Source organism: Ammospiza nelsoni, chromosome 4 (genome assembly GCF_027579445.1).
Source record: "Ammospiza nelsoni isolate bAmmNel1 chromosome 4, bAmmNel1.pri, whole genome shotgun sequence".
Classification (NCBI taxonomy): Eukaryota; Metazoa; Chordata; class Aves; order Passeriformes; family Passerellidae; genus Ammospiza; species Ammospiza nelsoni.
The window spans coordinates 62,901,708-62,921,037 of record NC_080636.1 but is presented as its reverse complement, the minus strand read 5'-3'; the positions used below and the strand labels follow the sequence as shown (position 1 = coordinate 62,921,037).

The window sequence follows — 19,330 nt, the reverse complement described above, 5'->3', positions numbered from 1 at the left end:
TTTACTGTCTGCATATGTACAGTTCATTAGTTCAGGCTAAAACCTTAAAATGTTGGTAGAGTAAACACACATGGCATTAATCATCAAAATAAATCCTCCCAATCATCATATTTCTTAACCACAGTGGCTTGCAGTTGTCCAAACCACAGCATAATTAAAGAATGTTTCTTTCTTTGCCGATTGGGCTCCAGATCCTTATGGCAGACTGAACCATAATACTAAAACCCTTCCATTGTAGTATTGTGCCAGCAAACACAGGGCTCTTTGAAAAGCCCTTTTTTCCAGGAGATTTTGCCAACTGATCTTTGCATTACTGTCTCTAATAGGTGTGTACAGATGGACACGGGGGTTTTGGCTGCATCATTTTCAAGTTTGATCCTGTCCCCCCAGTGCCTTTAGAGACGATGTTGTTATTGCTATTCAGTCAATGCTGCTGTGGAACTCGAGGGAGTTGTGTGCCCTGTCCATCAATCCTCCCCTCGCTTAGCAGACACTGCAGCTTGAATGTTGAAGTCGCCATTCGCATAACAAAGGATAACCCGGGTGTGTGTGTCTTTGTATGCACAAACCCCCAAAATAGACTCCTGTGCCTCTTGGATTATGTGTGGAGCCGGGCATCTTAAGTTATGTTTATGAGCGTGAGGAAACAAATGTGTCTGTGCTGCCTTCTGTGTCTTAAATTGTATTTTTCCTTTAGGTGCAGCACTGTAAATCATGGCTTCCTCTATTTAAGGGAGTAAAATGATTTCAGTTTGTCTTCATTAAAAAAACTGAGACAGTAATTTAGGAGTAATTTAAGTGCATCTTTGTCCCACACCCCAGAGAACAAACTGAAGATACACAGATAGATTTTTGTGGATCTAGAGATTTGTGAAGATACATAATTTATAAATGTGATGGGCGGAAAAGCTACAGCAACAGGATGTGGACTTTTTTTTTTTTTATTGTAAGCCAGATAGTTGGGGTTCAGTGAGATGAACCTGGATCTGTCCCTTGTAGCCAGAGAGCAAGGAAGACTGCAGGTGCTGCCTGTGGTGAGAGCTGAAGCAGCCCTTGTACATGCTTGCAAAAGCATGCAGCTGCTGGTCACAGAAATTTTGGGTTTGCTAGGAAATGACACTTCACCTTAAGTGCTTTCTTTAGAAGTGTACTAGTTTCTCTCAGGTTTTTTTTGGACAGGTAAGTTTGGCAAAAAGGAAGACCCCACAAAACCCAAGCACAGCTGCCTAGCCCTGCAGTTGGCACAGGGAGCAAGCCTGTGCTGTGCTAAATGCTTTTGAAAAATCTTCTGTTTCCCCTAAGACCATTTATTTTCCATAGCTTGCTTTCCTTCTGTGAAATCAACCCAAATGATAGTGTGGGTTTGCATATATGCCAGTATAAATCTCTTTCCCTGCTCCTCCATCATGCTGCTGAGAATTTAGGCTTGACTCAGGTTTTGCCTCATTGATTGCTTTAAAATCTTCTTTAGAGCAAAGTCAGAATGTGCAGAAATATAGCCCATTAAGATACTAATGTAAGCATGAGCGTTTTCAAATGTGTTGTGTTCTAGGTATTTTTATGTCTTGAATTACTTGGGAATTTGATGAATTCTTCAGAGCGATGCCATGTGATAAAGTTTTATACCATTTACAAGAAAGACATTAATGTCATTAGTGGCAGTTAATTCTTAGTTTTCTAGCGACTACGGTTATGTCATAAATTATTGTGTGACAATTTAGCGAGCCACGTGATAGAAAAAAGTGCTATTTCAGAGGACGGAACTGAAAGCACTAACTTATTTATATTCTAGTTTTTAAGGTTGTTTTTTTATTCAGAACTAGAGCTGATTTCAACGCAGAGTGGAAATAATTCAGCCTGAGTTAGTGTGGGGTTGGGCAGGACAGCATCAAAAGACAATGTTTTCTTAGAACAGAAGAAAAAAAGCTTTAAAGAATATTTCCCATTTGAGATGCATGAATTGGTTGACATTCAAGCTAGAGGCCGAGTCTCTATTTTTCACAGTGCAGAGCCTGTAGATGCCTCACTTGTCCAGCAAGCTCCAGGACATCATTTAAAAGGACCTTTAGCAGCTCTTGGACTGCAGCACTGGGTGCTGGCCTTCCTGAAAGATGCTGGCAAGTCTGCTGGATTGAAGTGAACCGGCAGCTTCAAATTACAATGTTTTATTAGTGGGTATTTATTTAATTCCCTTCAAATCCCCAAGGCATGCTACAGGAAGCAACATTGCACTATTGCAGATAGAAGAGACCAAGCCTAAAAGAGATATAATCTGGGCATTTTACACATTTTTCTGTAGCTTTGCAGCTTTGGCAGCAATTTCAGTGTCAGCCTGCAGTTCAGGAAAGCTTATAGGGAGGGCTGGATTAGCTCTTGGGAGCCTGCTTGTAAATTCTGCAAAAGGATGCTCTGTGGTGTGTTGCTGTGGTTCTTGAAACACTTTTTAGAAGAGCTTGGCATTCATATGTTTATGCTTGTTGGGAGGCACGAAGACAGTCCATTGTGGTTTTCTGTTTTGTTTTTTCTTGTAAGTAAAAGAGCGTGTCAGGAGCACAAGCTGAGGCTTGGAGCCTCTCAGCATTTTAATTGATTCCACATTGTAAAGACTGTACCTCGCTAAACCCTTTTATAGGTTTTGGACACATCTAAGAGGCAGCAGCACCCTCTTCTCTGTGCAAACACTTCAAGGCATGGCAGCTCAAGAGAACAGGGGTTGATTTGTTTGTAGCTTGTTTTTGCTCAGATCCTTCAACTCTCAGGGCATATTCCCTGCACTGGAGCAGTGTGCTAATGAAAGCAGAGCTGATGAGCTACAGAGCTGAAAACATACACACATATACATGCACATCCCTCCATATCCTGCTCATGTCTCTGCTGAGAGCTGCCTCGTTGTGGACTATGGGTCTGTCCATGGGGCAGAGAGTTTTACACTGTGCTTACTTTTAAAAGCTGTGACAATTTGAGCTGTGTGTCCCTGCCTGAAGAAGTTGGCAGTCTGGAAAGGTAAATGGGAGTGAGGATGTGAAGGAAGCCAGGGGTCTTCCCAGGCTGGGGAGGAAACCTCAGCCAGATAACCTGTGCTCCATCTAGGGTAGGCAATCCTTATTCTCATTAATTTTTGTTAGATTTAGTCCTTTAGCTTTATTTATGGATTAGTGGCACTACCTTATGAGTTACACTTGTGGTTTCTGATTACTGTGGAGACTAATTTGGTGCTCTGCAAGGGAGACAGTATAATTTCTGTTTGAGTTTTATGTTCTGGGACATATGAAAGGTCACTTTACTGATCCTAAGCACTTAAGTACTGTGAGCTTATCCTCCCAGCATCTCAAGAGTGTGAAAGAGTAATAAGTTGGACCTTTTTTATATCTCCTGGGGTTTCAAGGCTTATAGGGTCATGTTTCCTAGCTTCTCTCTCTACAGGGACAAAACTGGAATTCACACTAATACTAATTATAGGATAAAGAGACTGATAGAGTATCCTACAAGCAGCTGGCTGATGTTTCACATTATCCCTTGTTCTTGTGGGACACTTCAACTTCCTGGATGTCTGCTAGAAACTCAGCACAGTGGCGAGGAGGCTGCCTAGGAGGTTCCTGGAGTGTGTGGAATATGGACTTCCTGACACATCTGGTGAGTGAGCCTACCAGGGCCAGTGCCCTGCTGGACATGCTGCTTATGAAGAGAGTAGGGCTGGTGGGAGAAGTGGGGGTCAAGGGCCGCCTTGGGCATTGTGACCAAGGAATTATAAAGTGTTCAGTTCTTGGTGAGGCAAGGAAAGGGGTCTACAAAGCCTGCCTTGGACTTTGGCCTGTTCAGAACAGACTTTGGCAGACTCTGGCCTTTTCAGAACACTGGTTCAGATACAGCCCTTAATAAAAAAAGGGTCCCGGAAGGCTGGACATACTTTAGGAAGGAAAACATCTGACTGGCAGCTGGTGACAGGATGAGGGGAAATGGCCTCCAGCTGCACCAGGGAAGGTTCAGGTTGGACATCAGGAAGAATTTCTTCACTGGAAGGGTTTTCAAGCATTAAAATAGGCTTCCCAGGGAAGCGATGGCATCACCATCCCTAGGAGTGTTCAAGAAATGACTGGATATGGCAGTTGGTGCTGTGGTTTAGTTGACATGCTGGTGTTCAGTCACAAATTGGACTCCGTGATCTTGGAGGTATTTTCCAGCCTTAATAATTCAGTGATAGTTGGGTGGTTTTGCTGCCATGGTCATGTGAGTATGGAAAGCCTTGGGTGTGGTCCTTGCTTCCAGCACGTGTTGCCTTGGGTCAGCGTGCAGCGGCGGCATGGGGAGCTGGGGAGGAGAGCAGCCCTGCTTGCTGGCTGCAGTCTTCAGCCAAAGCTCAGGGAAGGCATGGTTACAGGGATGAGCTGCAAACCACTGGATGTTAAGGCTTGCAGAAAATAATCTGGCAAGTAGTCCCAGCTGGGTGTTGTTAGTGGCTTGTTCTCCCCTCTTTTTGCTTTGTGTCCTCACCAGTACTCACTGTCTCTAGCACTGGTATAGCACATTATATACCTATAGCACCTTCAGCATGTTGTTGGCAGAGGCCAGTTTTCATTGTAAGAGGACCAGTGGTTCTACCTCCATCCACCCACATTCCTTCCAGGAGCCAGTGTCCTTCAGCATGGCTCTTGTGGGCTCTGCTCTGCAAGGTACAGAGACAGTTTCTAATCCAATTGCTGTTGGTTTAGGGGATCAGCCCATGCCATTGCAATCCCAAGATGCTCTTGCTGCCATCCTTCACCACAGCCATCTCTCTCTGGCCCCTTTAAAGAGTGCAGCAAGAAGCTGCACAGATGTTAATGCTCTGTGCATGCCACATTTTGTGGTTGCTATTAAAAATAAAAAGAGTGAAATTGATTTGCTAATAATGGATGTGCTACTAACAGAAACACATCCCACTTGTACCTAACACTAGCAGGTTGTTTATGGCATATTTGCTGACTCTAAAAATAATAATTTTTTTTCTAGCAACCGATTTAAATTAAGACTATTTTCACACATCACTGGCTGTTAATCAGTTAAAGGGTTTTAATATTAAGAAGAAAGAAGCAGATCTCATCAACAGCTTCAAACTTGATTTCATTTCTTTTCAGCTGGCTTGCAGCAGATTATGGGGAGCCTTAAGCTCATCTTATTTCTCCTGCTTTCCTATCCCCTTTAAAAGATAGATAGCACCATTATCTTATGACTGTACTGTGCGAGTTCTGTGTATCCTTTGAATCACTGGTGAATTGGAAATACTGAGATAAAAATATAAGAAGACTAAAATAAGATTTAATTAGGAATTAAACACGAGACGCCCATGTAATTTTAAATAAAGCCATGTATACTTCATGAAGAGATTATACGATTGACTGTCAGAAGACAAATGGTAAGATAAGAGACCAAAACCCAAGGTACATGCAAGGTAAGTTTTGGCCCTGTTCGGCTCTGAAACAAATCTGCAAGATGTCTGAGACATTGCCACCAGTGGCAGAACATGGGCAGGGTACCAGCTGCTGCTTTTGGCTGCTCAGCCCAGCAGAGACTGTGCTCATCCACCTGCTCTGATACTGCTCTGCAGCGTGGAGGCGTAGGGTGCCCCTGGGTCAGCTTCCATCTAAGCAGGGTCCATTCCATGACAGCATCTCTGCCTGGTAAACAATTGCTGCTGGAACCATCTCACAGGCTGTCCTCTCCTCTGTGCTGTGTGCAAAGCAAACACAGGAAAGAATACAGAGGGAAGTGTTGTAGTAGATACAAGTTGTGCCTGAGACACCCATGCAGATACAGCTGCTTCTGTTCTTGAGTGTGGCAGTGCAAGCATGGCTTCCATCAGGAGCTGCTGGTCATGAGAGCCTGGAAGACTGTGCTGGGGAACCCTGAAAATCCCCCTGTCCTCTCCAAAGCATCTGTTTCAGGTGTGTGGATTCAGCCAACACCATTCACTGTGGCCCTTCTTGCATTGATTTTGATTTCCTGTCCTTCCCTTTTTTTAATAGCCCATCTCCTATCCCTGAATTCTTCCTTTCTAACTGAAACAGGAATATTTCACCTCAGTCCAACAGGATGCTGCTATGCTGCCTGTTTGTTTTGAGAACTCATGCTGAAATCTTCAGCGTAACGTAATGCTCTTGAGCATTCCTCCTAATACTTTTTGAATACAAATGAGACTTACCTGACCCATGAGAGCCTGCAGTTTATACAAAAATTAGTCTAGTTCAGTTCTATTTCACATCTCTCATTAAGACATGGGTTATTTGCCTTGTGCCTCTCTTGGCTCCATATTTATTCATGAAAACCACACATTCCCTTTGAGGTGAGGTATGTATTGTACCATCATCAACAAGCTACACCTCATTTCAAATCCGTTAAGGAAAACTGACTTATTTGGCATTTGCTGCTTTGCACAAAATAGAAGCACAGTAAACTCTTGTGCTGTAATGATTTTCTGTCTGTCTTGATAGAACATAATGAGATAAATTCAGGTCCTTTTTTGAGGGCTAATTACATTGAGTACACCATAGATGTGCACTGCTGTCCTTACATGTTGCACATTTTCGTGCTGTCATTTCCCCACCTCTGTTGTCTGCGTGTGCAAGGGTGTTTGATTTGGCCTTGAAATACAAACTGTGGGCTAGAGAGGAACCATTTGGTGATCTGCTCTCCCAGAAGACTCTCCAGAGACTCTGTAACAGTCTTTGCTGTAGGTAGGGCAGTATTTGAAGGTGACTGTAAAGTAAATAAAGGAATTTAAGTGTGTGCTGGAAACTGAGGGATGTGCCATAAATCACAAGGGCAGCTTGTGGCAAGTCTGCTGAAAGCCATCAAGCACAGATTCAGCCCTTGATCTGTTCACTGGTCCTGGTGTCTGGGCACCAAGCAGAATAAGTGTGCACTGCAGATGGATACCACAGCCTAGGAATGGAACACTAGTTGGATGATGAGCAATTTTGGAAAATGGGTTTTTAGAACCTGTAAATCCCTCCAGTCCAACCAGTTGTTCTCTGCCTGTGTTGTGGGAAGAAAGGAAGCTGTGGAATAGAGTGGGAAGGTTTGGGGAGGTCAGAAGGGAGCTGATCACCCCATGCAGCAGGGCAGAGAGGCTGCAGATCCGTGGGGTGCCCTGGCAGCCTGTGCTGAGCCTGGGATCCATGGGGTGCCCTGGCAGCCTGTGCTGAGCTTGGGACCTGCTCAGGGCTGTGTGGTGCCTGCTCTGAGAGGTGCACAGTCCAGGCAAGGCTGTGGAGGTGGGTCTGGAGGAGGTCTATTGGATGCTCTTGAATCACACATTTGATGCATGAGTGATCTTCATCACCAAAGACCTACAGTTCAGCTCTGGGAGTTGGGAATTGATGTGCAAGGGTCTCACCTTTGGTGGAGAAGCTACTGACGTAAAAGGGAAGATGTCAAGGGAGTTTCTCTGGTACTACAGGGAGCAGAGCCAACTTTAGAAGCAGTTGTCCTAGTTGGTCCATCAGAGGAAAGGGAGCACTAGTAAAAACCTATACTTTACCTATGGTGAAGATGAATTCTGTCATCACTTGCTGAGTTTTAGTACATGCTGTGATTGTCTGGGACATTTCTGATGGGATAATATTAATGCTTTTGCTGTGAACTCATTTCCTTTGCAAGCTAATTACAGCTGGGAGAGTTTGAATGCAGATGGAAAGGCTCTGGGATTTACAGGTAACTTCTTCAAGTCTGCTAGCAGATCTGTGCATCATTAATATCATACTGGGCAGAAATATTTTAAAGCAATTCAGAAGGAAGAAAGGTAACAGCACTTTGGAGCTGCTTAAACATGTCCCTATGCCTCTATTTTTTGAGACAAACAGAAAATCAACATTTCCTCCTTTTGCTAACAGTGCATTTGTAATTAATGGTATGATACAGAGCCAACTGGGTTTTTTCCTAAAAAAAAACACTTGCAAAACTATGGCTATCACTGCTTCTGGCAGAGTGTGCACACACAGGTGAAGCTCAGAGAGCTTTGCATAGCTGAAAAAGCACTTGTTTCAGGAGGATGGAAACAAGATATTACTGTATTCATTTCAAACTACTTTAAAAAATCCCAAGCTACCCATAGCCGTGGATTTGTAAGAAAAAACGCAGCTTTCGGATCAAGTCTTTGTCCTTCGTCATGCATATGTATTGGAGCTAGAAGAAATATCTTGTATGGTTAGCATGCCTGGTTCAGACTATACCCAGAACAGCCTGTCATCTGGAGCACTTTAAAATTCCTCACAGGTTTGCTGGGGGAAAGACCCTAGGGAAGTAGCCTTATCACAATGTCTTAAAGATGTCAATCTTGAGATCCCCTCCACCACTGTGTTGCTATTTGTTTGCTGAGACATTGATTTCTGGGTGTAGAACATCTTAAACAAAAAAACATGGAATGTATTTTACCTGTTTTCCTAAGACTGAACAAAAAAAAAAATCACAGTAATGTTTTCTAAAGCAGAGCCCAGATGATGTTACCTCTAATGCATTCAACAAGGAAAATAAATATCCAGCAATGGCAGATGCTAGGGGAAAGAAATAATCAACAAATTCACATTATCTTTTCATGCAGATATTTAAGTATGCTCTATCTGCTGGTGGCATAGACTGTTTTAAAATATGCAAACTAAATAGCTCGTGAGTATTTGTCTGTTTTATAGCTGAAGATATGGGGTTTTTTTTAAAAGGAAATGTGAAGAGACTAATTTTATGATGGGAGAGCTTAGCCTGTGGTTCTTCTTTTCACAGTCTGCAGACCTGGGTTCTTCAAAGCTTCACCCCACAGTCCATCCTGCAGCAAATGTCCCCCTCACAGCTACACACTTGATGAAGCATCCACATCTTGCCTGTGTGAAGAACACTATTTTAGGAAGGAATCAGACCCACCTACAATGGCCTGTACAAGTAAGCATGTGCTTATAGGGTTGTTTTTAATCCTTTCAAGCTGTTCCTGTACTGTGACTAGACATTATGATACTAACTAATGTGCTTTTTCAGGCTCTGCACTGGAGTCTGAGCTAGTCTTGACACACTTGTAATGTCACTGTCATTGTCCACCGTACTTCGGGTTCCGAGAGAAGAGGCTTCTCAGTGCTTTTTGCTTTGAAAGCTGCCATCCAAGCTAGGAAGAGATTTTGTAATGAGCAAATGCTCTGTCTGCTCCCTGCACTGCTGAGGGGCTCAGCCATTAACATGGCACCAGGCATCCCTGTTGGTGTGTGCTTGGGTGCCAGCATGGGACACACACGCGGAATTAACTGCGGATAGTCCCTGCCAGCAGTGGGCGTGGATGGAATCTCCATGGCCCTGCTTGGTGTCATCCCATAGCTCATTTTCACTACACAAGCTGGGAGAGAGCCCTATATTTCCAGTCTGCCTGGAGATGGCCATTCTTCTCAAAACTCTGTGAGGGAAACTGCTTCTCCAAAATGTAGAACTTATCCCCTGGGTGTAGGGGGTGGGCAGTGAAACAGGCACATTGGGCTACTGGGACTCCAGGGTGGAGCTGGTGTAATGAGAATCACTAATTTTACCCTTCTCCTGCCATCCATGAGCTGTCCTGTCAGCTGTACCTTGAAAGTCCCTTGTTCAGTTTATGCTTCAGATACTTAAGGCCACAATTTCCATGCCCCCACCTAGTCCTGCTGAGTATAGCACAGATCTGAGCTGGGGCTGTCACGCTCCAAATGTAACTTTTGTGGTTCAGAAGTGATTGAAAATTACTGAAATGGAGTTGAACTTCTGGTGTAGGAGCAGTTGGGCCTTCCAAGAAACTTAAACAATGGAGGAAAAAGTAGATTTATGACTCCATACATACTCAAAGCCACTGGACAATGGTGCAGTGGTGACTTCCCTTCCATACTGTAGGGAAGTACTTTGCATCATGTAGAGATGGTAGTGGCTTTTGTGCCTTTCCCAGTGAATACAAATGTCCCTCCTATCTCCCCATCTTTCCACTTCAAAAAGAGGAAGAAAAAGTCTGTTCCTGTTGGCGACACACTCTCTCAAAGGAAACTGCCCTTGGCAGCTCTCTGCTTGCCTGCAGGAAACACTTGGAGCAGAATTGGGCCCCTTGAACTCTGCCTTTGATTTTCACCAGGCAAAGGAGCATGGCTGTTGGAAGCTGTGCTGCGGGGAAGGAGAAGGCAGCCTTAGGCAGCATTGGAGTCACTGGTGCTGTCAGATCAAAGAGGTCTGGGGGGTGAGTCAGGCAAGCACTTCCCAGTTTATTAAATAGGTGTGCCAGAGTCTCTTGGAGGCATAGCCTGAGTGGGTTATAGCATGAAAAATCTGATAGCAGCATTTCTTGATGTTCATTTTACCCCTTGGCCTGACTTAAAAAAACTGAGATAAATGCGGTCCAGCATGGTATTGGGAAACACACTGAGCTCTGGAACACTCATAAAGTAGGCTTTTCTGTGCAGACAGAGCCAAAGCCAGCAACTGAGAGAGAGTTATGCCAGACTCTGGTGTGTGCTGTGCCTCCTGCCCACCGTCAGTGGTGCTGCTCTCTGCCCTTCCCAGAATGGAAAGGCGCACATGCAGTCTGCCCTGCTGCTGCTTTATCCAGGGAAGGAGCTGCCGTCCCAGAGGAGGATGTTTATGCATGCCTGTGGCCTGAGCAGCATCAGCAGGGTTCAGAGAGTCACAGGCAAGTGAGGTGAACAACTCCTGTTAAAAAGAAATGAAGTTCAAGAGGCTGTCTCTCCCAGGTTTCTAGTGCAGTTGAAATTCTTAGGTGAAGGCTGTAATTTCCAACTCTGCAAATGCCATGGGATTTTCTTTTTATGTTTGTTTCGGGATTTTGTGCTTATTTATTGTTGGTGACTAAGTTTGTTGGCTTTTACTGTTTGGGTGGTTTTCTTTCAGTGTGGGTTTTACTTTTGTTTTGAGAGCTGACTGTAAGCTAGTTTAAGGCCCAGATATGGTGCCTGAAGCTGTGTTAGGATATGGCTTGGAAGGGTGCAGAGTCCTTCTGGGGCAGGTGAGAAGTTTAATACCCATCAAGGTGCAGCCCAGCTTCTGCTTGCCACTGCAAACCCCAGAGCCACAGCTGAGGACATTGCAGCACCTCTGCTGGCATTCACTCTACCACCCCAAAAGCAGGGTGGAATATCTGAGCCTTCTCCATGTGCTTCTGTCACCCTCACCTTCCCCATGCATCTTCTCTTAGGATTTTGTCCTAATACTGCTCTGTTTGTGCTGGAGGTGATGAGGAGGGCTCCATGAGCTGTGCCAGCTCAGCAACAGGGGTAGAGGATTTTGACAGGGGCAGGAAAGAGTAGGTAGCAACACTGGTGTTCTAAACCAGTCCAGTTACATCTGCAAGGCAACAGCTCATCATGAGCTAAAACAAAAGTGAGAGAGACTTGAGTCATGAGTGGCAAGAAAATATTGCAAGAGGTTTTTTTAATGTTTTTATTATTTATTGCCACAGAAGTTAATAATATTCATAGGATTCCTTCAACAAGAAATGCAGTTAATTTTAGAGAATACATCAATGTTTGTTTCCACATCTACACCTGCAAAGTCCCCTTGCCACTCAGTATAGCTGTAAAATCACATTTTCTTAATTTAAAGTGAGAGTTTTTCAGTTCCAAGCTGCATGAGTCTCCCCCACCACCACCACCACCAGCATCACTAAAGAAAACTAACTGTTGTATCACTGTCACTTGCTCAGTTAAGTACAGGGAGAGGGAGGAATACATTTTTGTTCAATTTTTCCAGTTTCTTAAGTATGTCTTATAAGTAATGGTTGGTAATTTTGAAACTGATTGTGCTGTGATGCAGTCTGAAATAATTAGTGCTCTCAAACAAAAAAAAGAAAGAATTTTGGTCCTGATGGATATTTGAGAATTATTTTAATATTATTATGCATCTTCCAGTAAGTAATTGCATTTTATTTCTTCTCAACTAAGTAATCCTGGCTTCAGTTCCTTGCACAACATCTCTTTAAAACCAAAACAGTTTCACCTTTTTCTTTTCTCTTCATGTCTCTTACAAGTAGCTTTATTGTTGCTCAGTGCATGTTGGGAAAATATTTGCATCAGTAAACAACAGGTTTGCTGTCCATCTAGAAAATACATTTGTTTTGAAATATTTTTGTTTTCAGAAAGCGTTTGCCTCTTGTCAGAAAACTGTGGTGCAAAAGGAGTGAATCTGAGGGGATAAAGTTGCAAATTCAAAAACTACATAGATCTTTTTAAAACTGAGTAGACTAATATCTGTGCCCTTGACAACATGAGTTTGGAAATTGAACCACCTTAGCAGATCTAGGGCCCCCCTATTCTGAAGGCAAAACACCTTTTTGTTCTCCCAGCTGGGGTTTAGCCAAGTTTTATTCAGGTAGAGCTTCAGGATTCTACTAAAGACCTTTCTCTGAGGCCTGGGGAGAACACTAATTTTATAGGTTACAAAAGCCAGTTTTAAAGCATTTCCACTGAAGCTGATGTTTTTAAGCCTTCAGGAAGAGTAGCTGACTTTTCTGTACAAAGCAAGTAAAAACCTCTGGTGACTTTACAAAAGTAATAATTTATCCCCTGTTAAAGACACATTGTCCAGTAAGTGTTTCTTGTGCCTGTTTTCTCTATTTTTTCCTTGAGTACTGGCATCAGCAAAAGGGCATTCATCCAGTGGAAGAAAAAATAGGGCAATTTAACCAGTAAAAAACATATAAAAAATCCTCAAGTGCAGCACATACAACTCCATACAGCTCCAGTGATGAATTCCATAGTTTCCATTATATCAGTACAAGTATGACACTGCAGGAAATGGTCCTGACTTGGGCTCTGTGTTGGTGTCATTAGCTCAATAGTGCTGCATCCCTGGGGTGCAGCTTGGGAGTGGATTGCTCCCTGTTTGTAGGGATCTGAAGGGATCACTGAACAAAACAAAGATGATCTGGCATTTCCTAAGCCAACTTAGCTTTTTTTCATCAACTGCTTTTCCTCTGAAAAACAAAACAAAAAAATACATCAGGATTATTTATTTCCTCTGGCAGCGAGTTTCTCATTGAATCAGAACAGCTTGAGTCGAAATCATTGCAGTGTTTCAGTTTATCAGTGTTACAAATTTTATAGACTCAGAGAGGGAAATAGAAAAAGGAAATGGAGGAGAATGCTTCTGGTTTATAAGGTGATTTCATTTTTGCAGCACTGCCTGTTTTAAATAACGAATTGAGTTTAGTTATCACAACAAAACAAGAAGATGACAGCCTAAGTCAGCCTGTTAGGATTCATATGGATGTCTAGCTAGTGAAGCTACTCGTTGGACCCTTTTCAAGGAACTGCTCATGGGTTTTGACAACTTCATTCAAACTGTAGAGGAGTGTGCTGTGTTGCCTTCCCTCGCAAAAATCCCAGCCCTTGCTGAGTAGTTACTGGTGGTGCTGTGACTAAAATCCATCCTGGCTTGCTTTGATAAATTTCCTCTTTCTTCCTCATTCATTAGCATTCCCTGAGTACTTAACACGAGGATATCTTGCATGAGACTCTTGCTTGTCCTTTCACATTGTCTTCAGGGTGTATCTGCAGCTTGCCTTTCATTGCAACACAAGCCTGTTCAAAACAAAAACCTTCTGTGAGGAAGCAAGTCTTGAGAAGGTGCCTCCAAGTGGGCTTTGTGTGCCCAGCCGTGGCCTTTCCCACCGGGATGAGGAGAAGCAGCCCACTTTGTGCAGGTGCTCTGGTACCTCTGCAGCAGCTGCTCCTGCTTGGACAGCCTTGCCAGTGCCATGCTGGCATCCTGAGCAGGGAGGCTTGGCAAAGTAAGCAAGTGTGGCATGGGTAACCAGCCTGGCAGGACCAGGAGGGCTGCCATGGAGTGGCTGGACACAGCTGTGCCTCCAGTGGCCCGTGTAGATCACCATCTGCTTTGGGCTACATTGAGCATCTCACTTAAGTGTGATTTGGATAGCTAAGCTTTGGTTTCACTGCTGCCAAATGGCTGATGGGAAGAGGCAGCTGCATACAGAGGAAACATTTGGCATCTGAGTTGAATACCTGGGTGGTGTGAAAACCCCAGTGTGTGTCTTTTTTTAAGGACCTAGGGGTTAGTGGTACAGGGGCAGCAGGGTGAGGAGGAGGAATCTTGCCCCTAGTGAAGCCAACAGGAATTGAACAGGGCAAAGGCTTGCTAATCCCTTCGCAGGAAGAGCAAGGAGAGCACCGGAGACAATGCCCCAGGGTGCAGTGCTCCTCCTCGTGGGTTTCAGCCAGCCCTGTGTCCTGTCCTCCCACTCAGGTGACTGCATCCCAACACAGATCTCTTGAGCAAGGTGCTCAAAACAAATCCCTGCTTTCCCAGTTCTTCAGGTGTTGTTGCAAATGGTCCCCATGAGCAAGGGGGGCATCTCTTTTCAGCCTAGAGAGTAGTAGCAAGCAGGATGACTGATGATACTGTTTTTACCATGTGTTTTTCTCACTTTGCAAACCAGGACCCCCCTCTGCTCCTCGGAGTGCCATCTCAAATGTTAACGAGACTAGTGTCTTTCTGGAATGGATTCCCCCTGCTGATACTGGTGGAAGGAAAGATGTGTCTTATTATATTGCATGCAAGAAGTGCAGCTCACACTCGGGTCTGTGTGAGGCGTGTGGCGGTCATGTCAGGTACCTCCCCCAGCAAACCGGCCTGAAAAACACCTCTGTCATGATGGTGGATCTGCTTGCTCATACAAACTATACCTTTGAAATTGAGGCAGTGAACGGAGTGTCCGACCAGAACCCCGGAGCCCGGCAGTTTGTGTCTGTAAATGTAACCACAAACCAGGCAGGTAAGTGGATCTTCAACCTGGGGCAATGTCTGGGGTGGGAGCCTGAGCCAGTCAGACCCAGTGCAGACCTCCCTTTGGAATGGGTGGAAGTCTCCAGGATGGAGGGCTGGACTATGGCCTCTTCAAATATGGGGGGTGGGAGGTGCTTGTCTCATAGGTTATAATTACTGCAGTCTTCAGTATGTTTCCTTTCAGCAGAACACATTTTTGATTAAAAATGGCTAAAACATCTAAACTTTACAAACAGATACCCTAAGAAAATTGGTTTTAATGACTTCAGGAAATTTAATCCCTCTTCTACACTGTGATGCTAAAGTGACTGGGTTCAGGCTGATGAGGTATGGTACATTGTCACTGCTTCCCTGACCAAGTAGGGCTAGGATTTCACTCATACTGTGTTATTCTTGGTTTGCACTGTACAGACAGAGATCATGTAGACTGGTTTATTCCTTTGTCCAGGGCTCTAATCGTTCTGCCCTTCCTTTGCCCAGAAGTTGAAATGACCTGTCACTGGACACAGGCATGGAGTTGCCATTGTCCCCTGTCACTTGGAGGTATGATGGCAGGCAAGAACATTATTACTTCTCCTTCTGTGTGCATCAACGCACCAGACACATCACACAATTTCTGTAAAGCTCTGGAGACTGACCTATCCTTCTCTGCTTCCTAATGCTCTGTGTTTTAGGGTCTCTTCCTTTTCCTATCTGGCTTACTTCCTGCCATTTAATTTAGTGGCATTTATTCACCATGAAGCCCTTCCAGGACTGTTAACAGGTGGCGTTGGAGACTGTGAGGACTGTGCTGCCAGATCACTGGAGCCACCCCCTGCCTCCTCCAGACAAGGTTCAGCCAGGAAACCCAGTGGGCAATTCAGTGTGACAGCTGGATGCAGATTGGCAGATCCTCACTGTGGAACAGAAAAACACTAGCTGGAGCAGGGCTGCATCTCATTCCTGCCACCCAGGTGTGCGTGCACAGGCTTGGCAGCCAGCAGCAAGGAAGTGCAGATACCTGTCCTGGTAATTAAACTGGATTGTTGAAGTGTTGGACAGATCATTCATATGTTTCTTGAGGAGAGGAAATAGAGGCATGCTGGGAGTGCTGCTGATAGATGTGGCATGGAATCTGCTGGAGGAATATTAGAGGACAGCAGTATGACACCCATTAAAGGCACCTGTTTAGTGCAGATCAGTGGGTGTCACGGTCCTAATGCTGTTTACTGTTTTCCTGTTGTGAAGGCTGCTGCCAGTAACTTCGCTGTTGGAAGAAGTCTATTTTCCTGTTAGTGGGTTTGCTTGGTACTTCATTGCTGCCACTGGATTTTCCCTGACGTGTGTTGTTAAATCCACATAAATCTCAGTAAATGTAGCTGTGCATGAGAAGATACCTCGCTGATCAGTGAGGAAAAGGTCTTGGTTTGTGACTTATGTCCCAAACTCTCCATAGCTGCAGCAGAATTTATCCACATAGCTGCATCTCTGTGCCTCAGGCCAAGAATGATCCCCTTGCACAGTTATCACCTGCAGCTTTGTATTGGAAGGTCTCTTAGAGGAAGTGGGAAACCTGTGACAAATGTGTCCCGTGCTAAGGACAAGTGGGTGAGTGTAGCTTCTGGTTAAGTCTCCCTGTTTATTTTAGTGGAGCCACAATCACAGGAGATATTAGCAGATCAAGCCGTGGGTGTTTGATACACTGTGGGATGTTGAAATTGCACCTGTGTGCTCTCATGGTTGGTTCAACAGGAGGTTCTACCAAACTGCAGTGTAAAGAAAGCTGTGGTGACTGTGTTTCCTTGTCTCTCTGTCTGGTCCCAACATGCATTTGTGAGCTGAGCCAGGCCTGTCTGCTGGAGCTGTAGCATCAAATGGGCTTCCCAGTGATGTGCTCTTTCAGCGCTCCCCTGGGCCGTCATCCGTGTGCCCATGCCAGAAATAAAGCAGATGGAAAGAGGGACTTTGCAAACCTGACTAACTGCCAAGCATGGGAAGTGAGAATCTGTTTTTTTAAGGTGCCTCCAAAAAATATCTTTTGAGGCAAGTAATGGAGTGCTCCATGTCCAGTGATTCTGAATATAAAGACTGACTTCAACAGTCAAGAGTAGGCAGGGCACATCTGGCTTCAGTGTGTCTCAAGCCACTCATCTTCCCCCTGTAATTATCTCTAAGAGGTGCAGCTCTTGTGTCTCATCTCTTCCCTTGCACAGTTTTTCTGATGGTGATTATATTTTCACAGAGGCTGGTTAATGAAGTTGAATCAGTGACATAAGGCCAACTGCAGCAGTAGGAGAAATCCTACTACAAGATCTGTTGGCTGCAGGAAATTGAAAAATTGCATGCCATGGGATAGGTCTGGCTGCTGGAGTCCTGCTGGCACATATTCAGTAACCCAGCACTGCAGAGAAACGCCAGGGTCTGTTTTGTTGGTTTGGCTTTTGTCCATCCCAAGAAGACCATGCTCATTTCAGAGCTGCAAAGAATGTGCAGGCAGTGAGTCTTCATGTGCACCACCTCTTCTGCGTATGGCAGGTTTGGCAGGAGAAACCACCTCTGGGTTAGGCTCTCAAAGGGATTCCTTCCTGAAGAAAAAAATGGTGGTTCTCTCCAAAATAGTTTGTCCCCCTTCTTCTCTCCTCTATTTAAATAATGAGTGAAAGACTTGGTGCTCGCAATCCATCTGGCATTTTCAGACTGATGTAATTTTACTCCAAACTTTTGAAATCAGATTTGGAAATAGAGAGAGGGAACAGTAAGCTTTTGTGCACAAGAAGAGGCTGATTGCTAATCTTCATTGGTGACCCCAGCATTCTTCTGTTCCCCCAGGCCTTGGAGACCTTGCAGTTCTTGGGGTGGGGCTGATCCATGCAGGACGCAGTGCCTTAGGCTCCAAATACAGAACTAGTTTTCCTGTAACCTCTTGCAATCTGCAAACCTCTGTTGTTTCTGTGGGATTTTGCTGGTGTTTTTCTGCTGGAAAACATTTGTCTAGAAAGGATGAGCAATGCCACCAGCCATGAGACATAGAAATTGTGCTGGCCTCCATTGTGGCTACCCTAGAGGTGCAGCAGGCAGACAGAGGACCTTCTTCCCTTTGTAGGCACAGGAGCTGACCCAAGCATGCTTTTCCCTTATGGCATTGCTGCAAAATACATGTCCAAGGGACTTCCCAGCACAGGTGGCAGGGAGCCATCTGTAATGCAGTCTCACAGTGTGTTAAAAAGTGTGCCTGGTGCACGTGGGCTGGAGCACAGTAAATAATTCATAAGTGCCAATGATAGGATGGAGTTGGCCATCCTTCCCTTGCTCACGGTTTTGCTCAAGTTTTCATATTTTTGAAACCTCGTCCTATTTAAATGGCTCCCACAGAGCAGTCTGTGTGTACTGCTAATACTGAAGTTTGCTTTTCAAGTGACAACTGCATGACTTTTTTTTTTTTTTTCTCAGTGCTTTCACCAGATTGGATGATTAAGGTGTGCTGTCACTCTGGACAGAGATGAGCATCTCCCTTGAGGTCTCTCACCTTATCTGCCCTGTGTACAGCAGCCCCCACCATGACGTCCTGGTCAGAGGCGTGTCTCGTAATGGGTCCATAGGGAGCAAGCAGTTTTGATTCACGGTTGCCTGCACACTCATCGTATCATTGCAGGAGCACACTGGAAAGATGCAATGTTTAAAACCTTTCTAGGCTTAAAACCTGCCAGGAGTATTCACTTTAAGCCAGCCTAAACAGCCAAGCAATTTTCTTTGCTTTTGGTGTCAGCAAGTCCCATGCTGGGAACGGCTTCAGACGCAGAGCTGGCCTGGAGGTGGGGGTATGAGAGTGGGGCAGTTCTCCTGCCGGCATCCCAGATGCCACAGACTCCTTTGCACTTAAAGACCTTCTCTGTGTGTGTTTTTAGATAAACCCCCTGCCTGCTTTCTGTTTGAAAAGTGAGAAGCCACTGTTCAAACCCCTTCTGTGACCTGTATCATATTTTTGCCCTCCTTCTGGGCAAAGAGGAGAAGAAAGGTACAGATGTGTCTGCTAACAGAGAAGGAGTTAATATGTCTAATGCCTCAAGAAGTCTGCGTGTCTGAGGCCAAACCAGAGATAGAAGTTGCATCCTGTGGAGCAGCAGTGCTTTTTAAGCAAAGGTGTTGGAGGACAGAACCTGGCAACCTGTAGTGCTGTCTGGGAGGTGTGGCTGGGTTCCTACTTGACCAAAAACCACTAGATGTTTGGAGCAGCTAGAAGGCTCTTGGAGTGGGGAGGTGTGCTGAAAACCACGGTCCTTCCTTTGATTGCACAGGCTGGGATGCTGCAGTGGAGGGCAGCAAGGGAGAAGGTGTTTTCCATAGCAGTCAGGAGGTGTACATTCTTTGAAAAGCAGCCAAGGGCTATTTGGAAAGGGAAACCTGCAACATAGAGCTTGCTGCAATCTTGCATCAGTATCTGCATGCTCTTTAAACCAAGAGACTGCAGCCCTGCACTGTCTGGGAAGAAGACATCAGAAATGAGGCAAGAGTTGGGAACCTCATTCCCAGAGATTGCCTTTGGGAATCGATGGGTTCAAGTCCTGTA

The 19,330-nt window shown here is 44.8% G+C and overlaps 1 protein-coding gene across 14 annotated transcripts in view; it reads left to right on the top strand.

Annotated features, from left to right (window-relative positions):
* The window catches only part of EPHA5 (EPH receptor A5), a 228,349-nt gene that overhangs the window by 98,454 nt on the left and 110,565 nt on the right, over positions 1-19,330 (top strand). For 11 of the 14 annotated variants that reach the window (XM_059471343.1, XM_059471344.1, XM_059471339.1 and 8 more), the window contains exons 4-5: positions 8,752-8,907; positions 14,438-14,773. The exons of 1 other annotated variant lie outside the window; for it this stretch is intronic. In XM_059471343.1, coding sequence (XP_059327326.1) covers positions 8,752-8,907; positions 14,438-14,773 — 492 coding nt within the window. The remainder of the gene's footprint in view (positions 1-8,751; positions 8,908-14,437; positions 14,774-19,330) is intronic. 2 more of the 14 variants (XM_059471345.1, XM_059471346.1) reach the window with 1 other exon arrangement.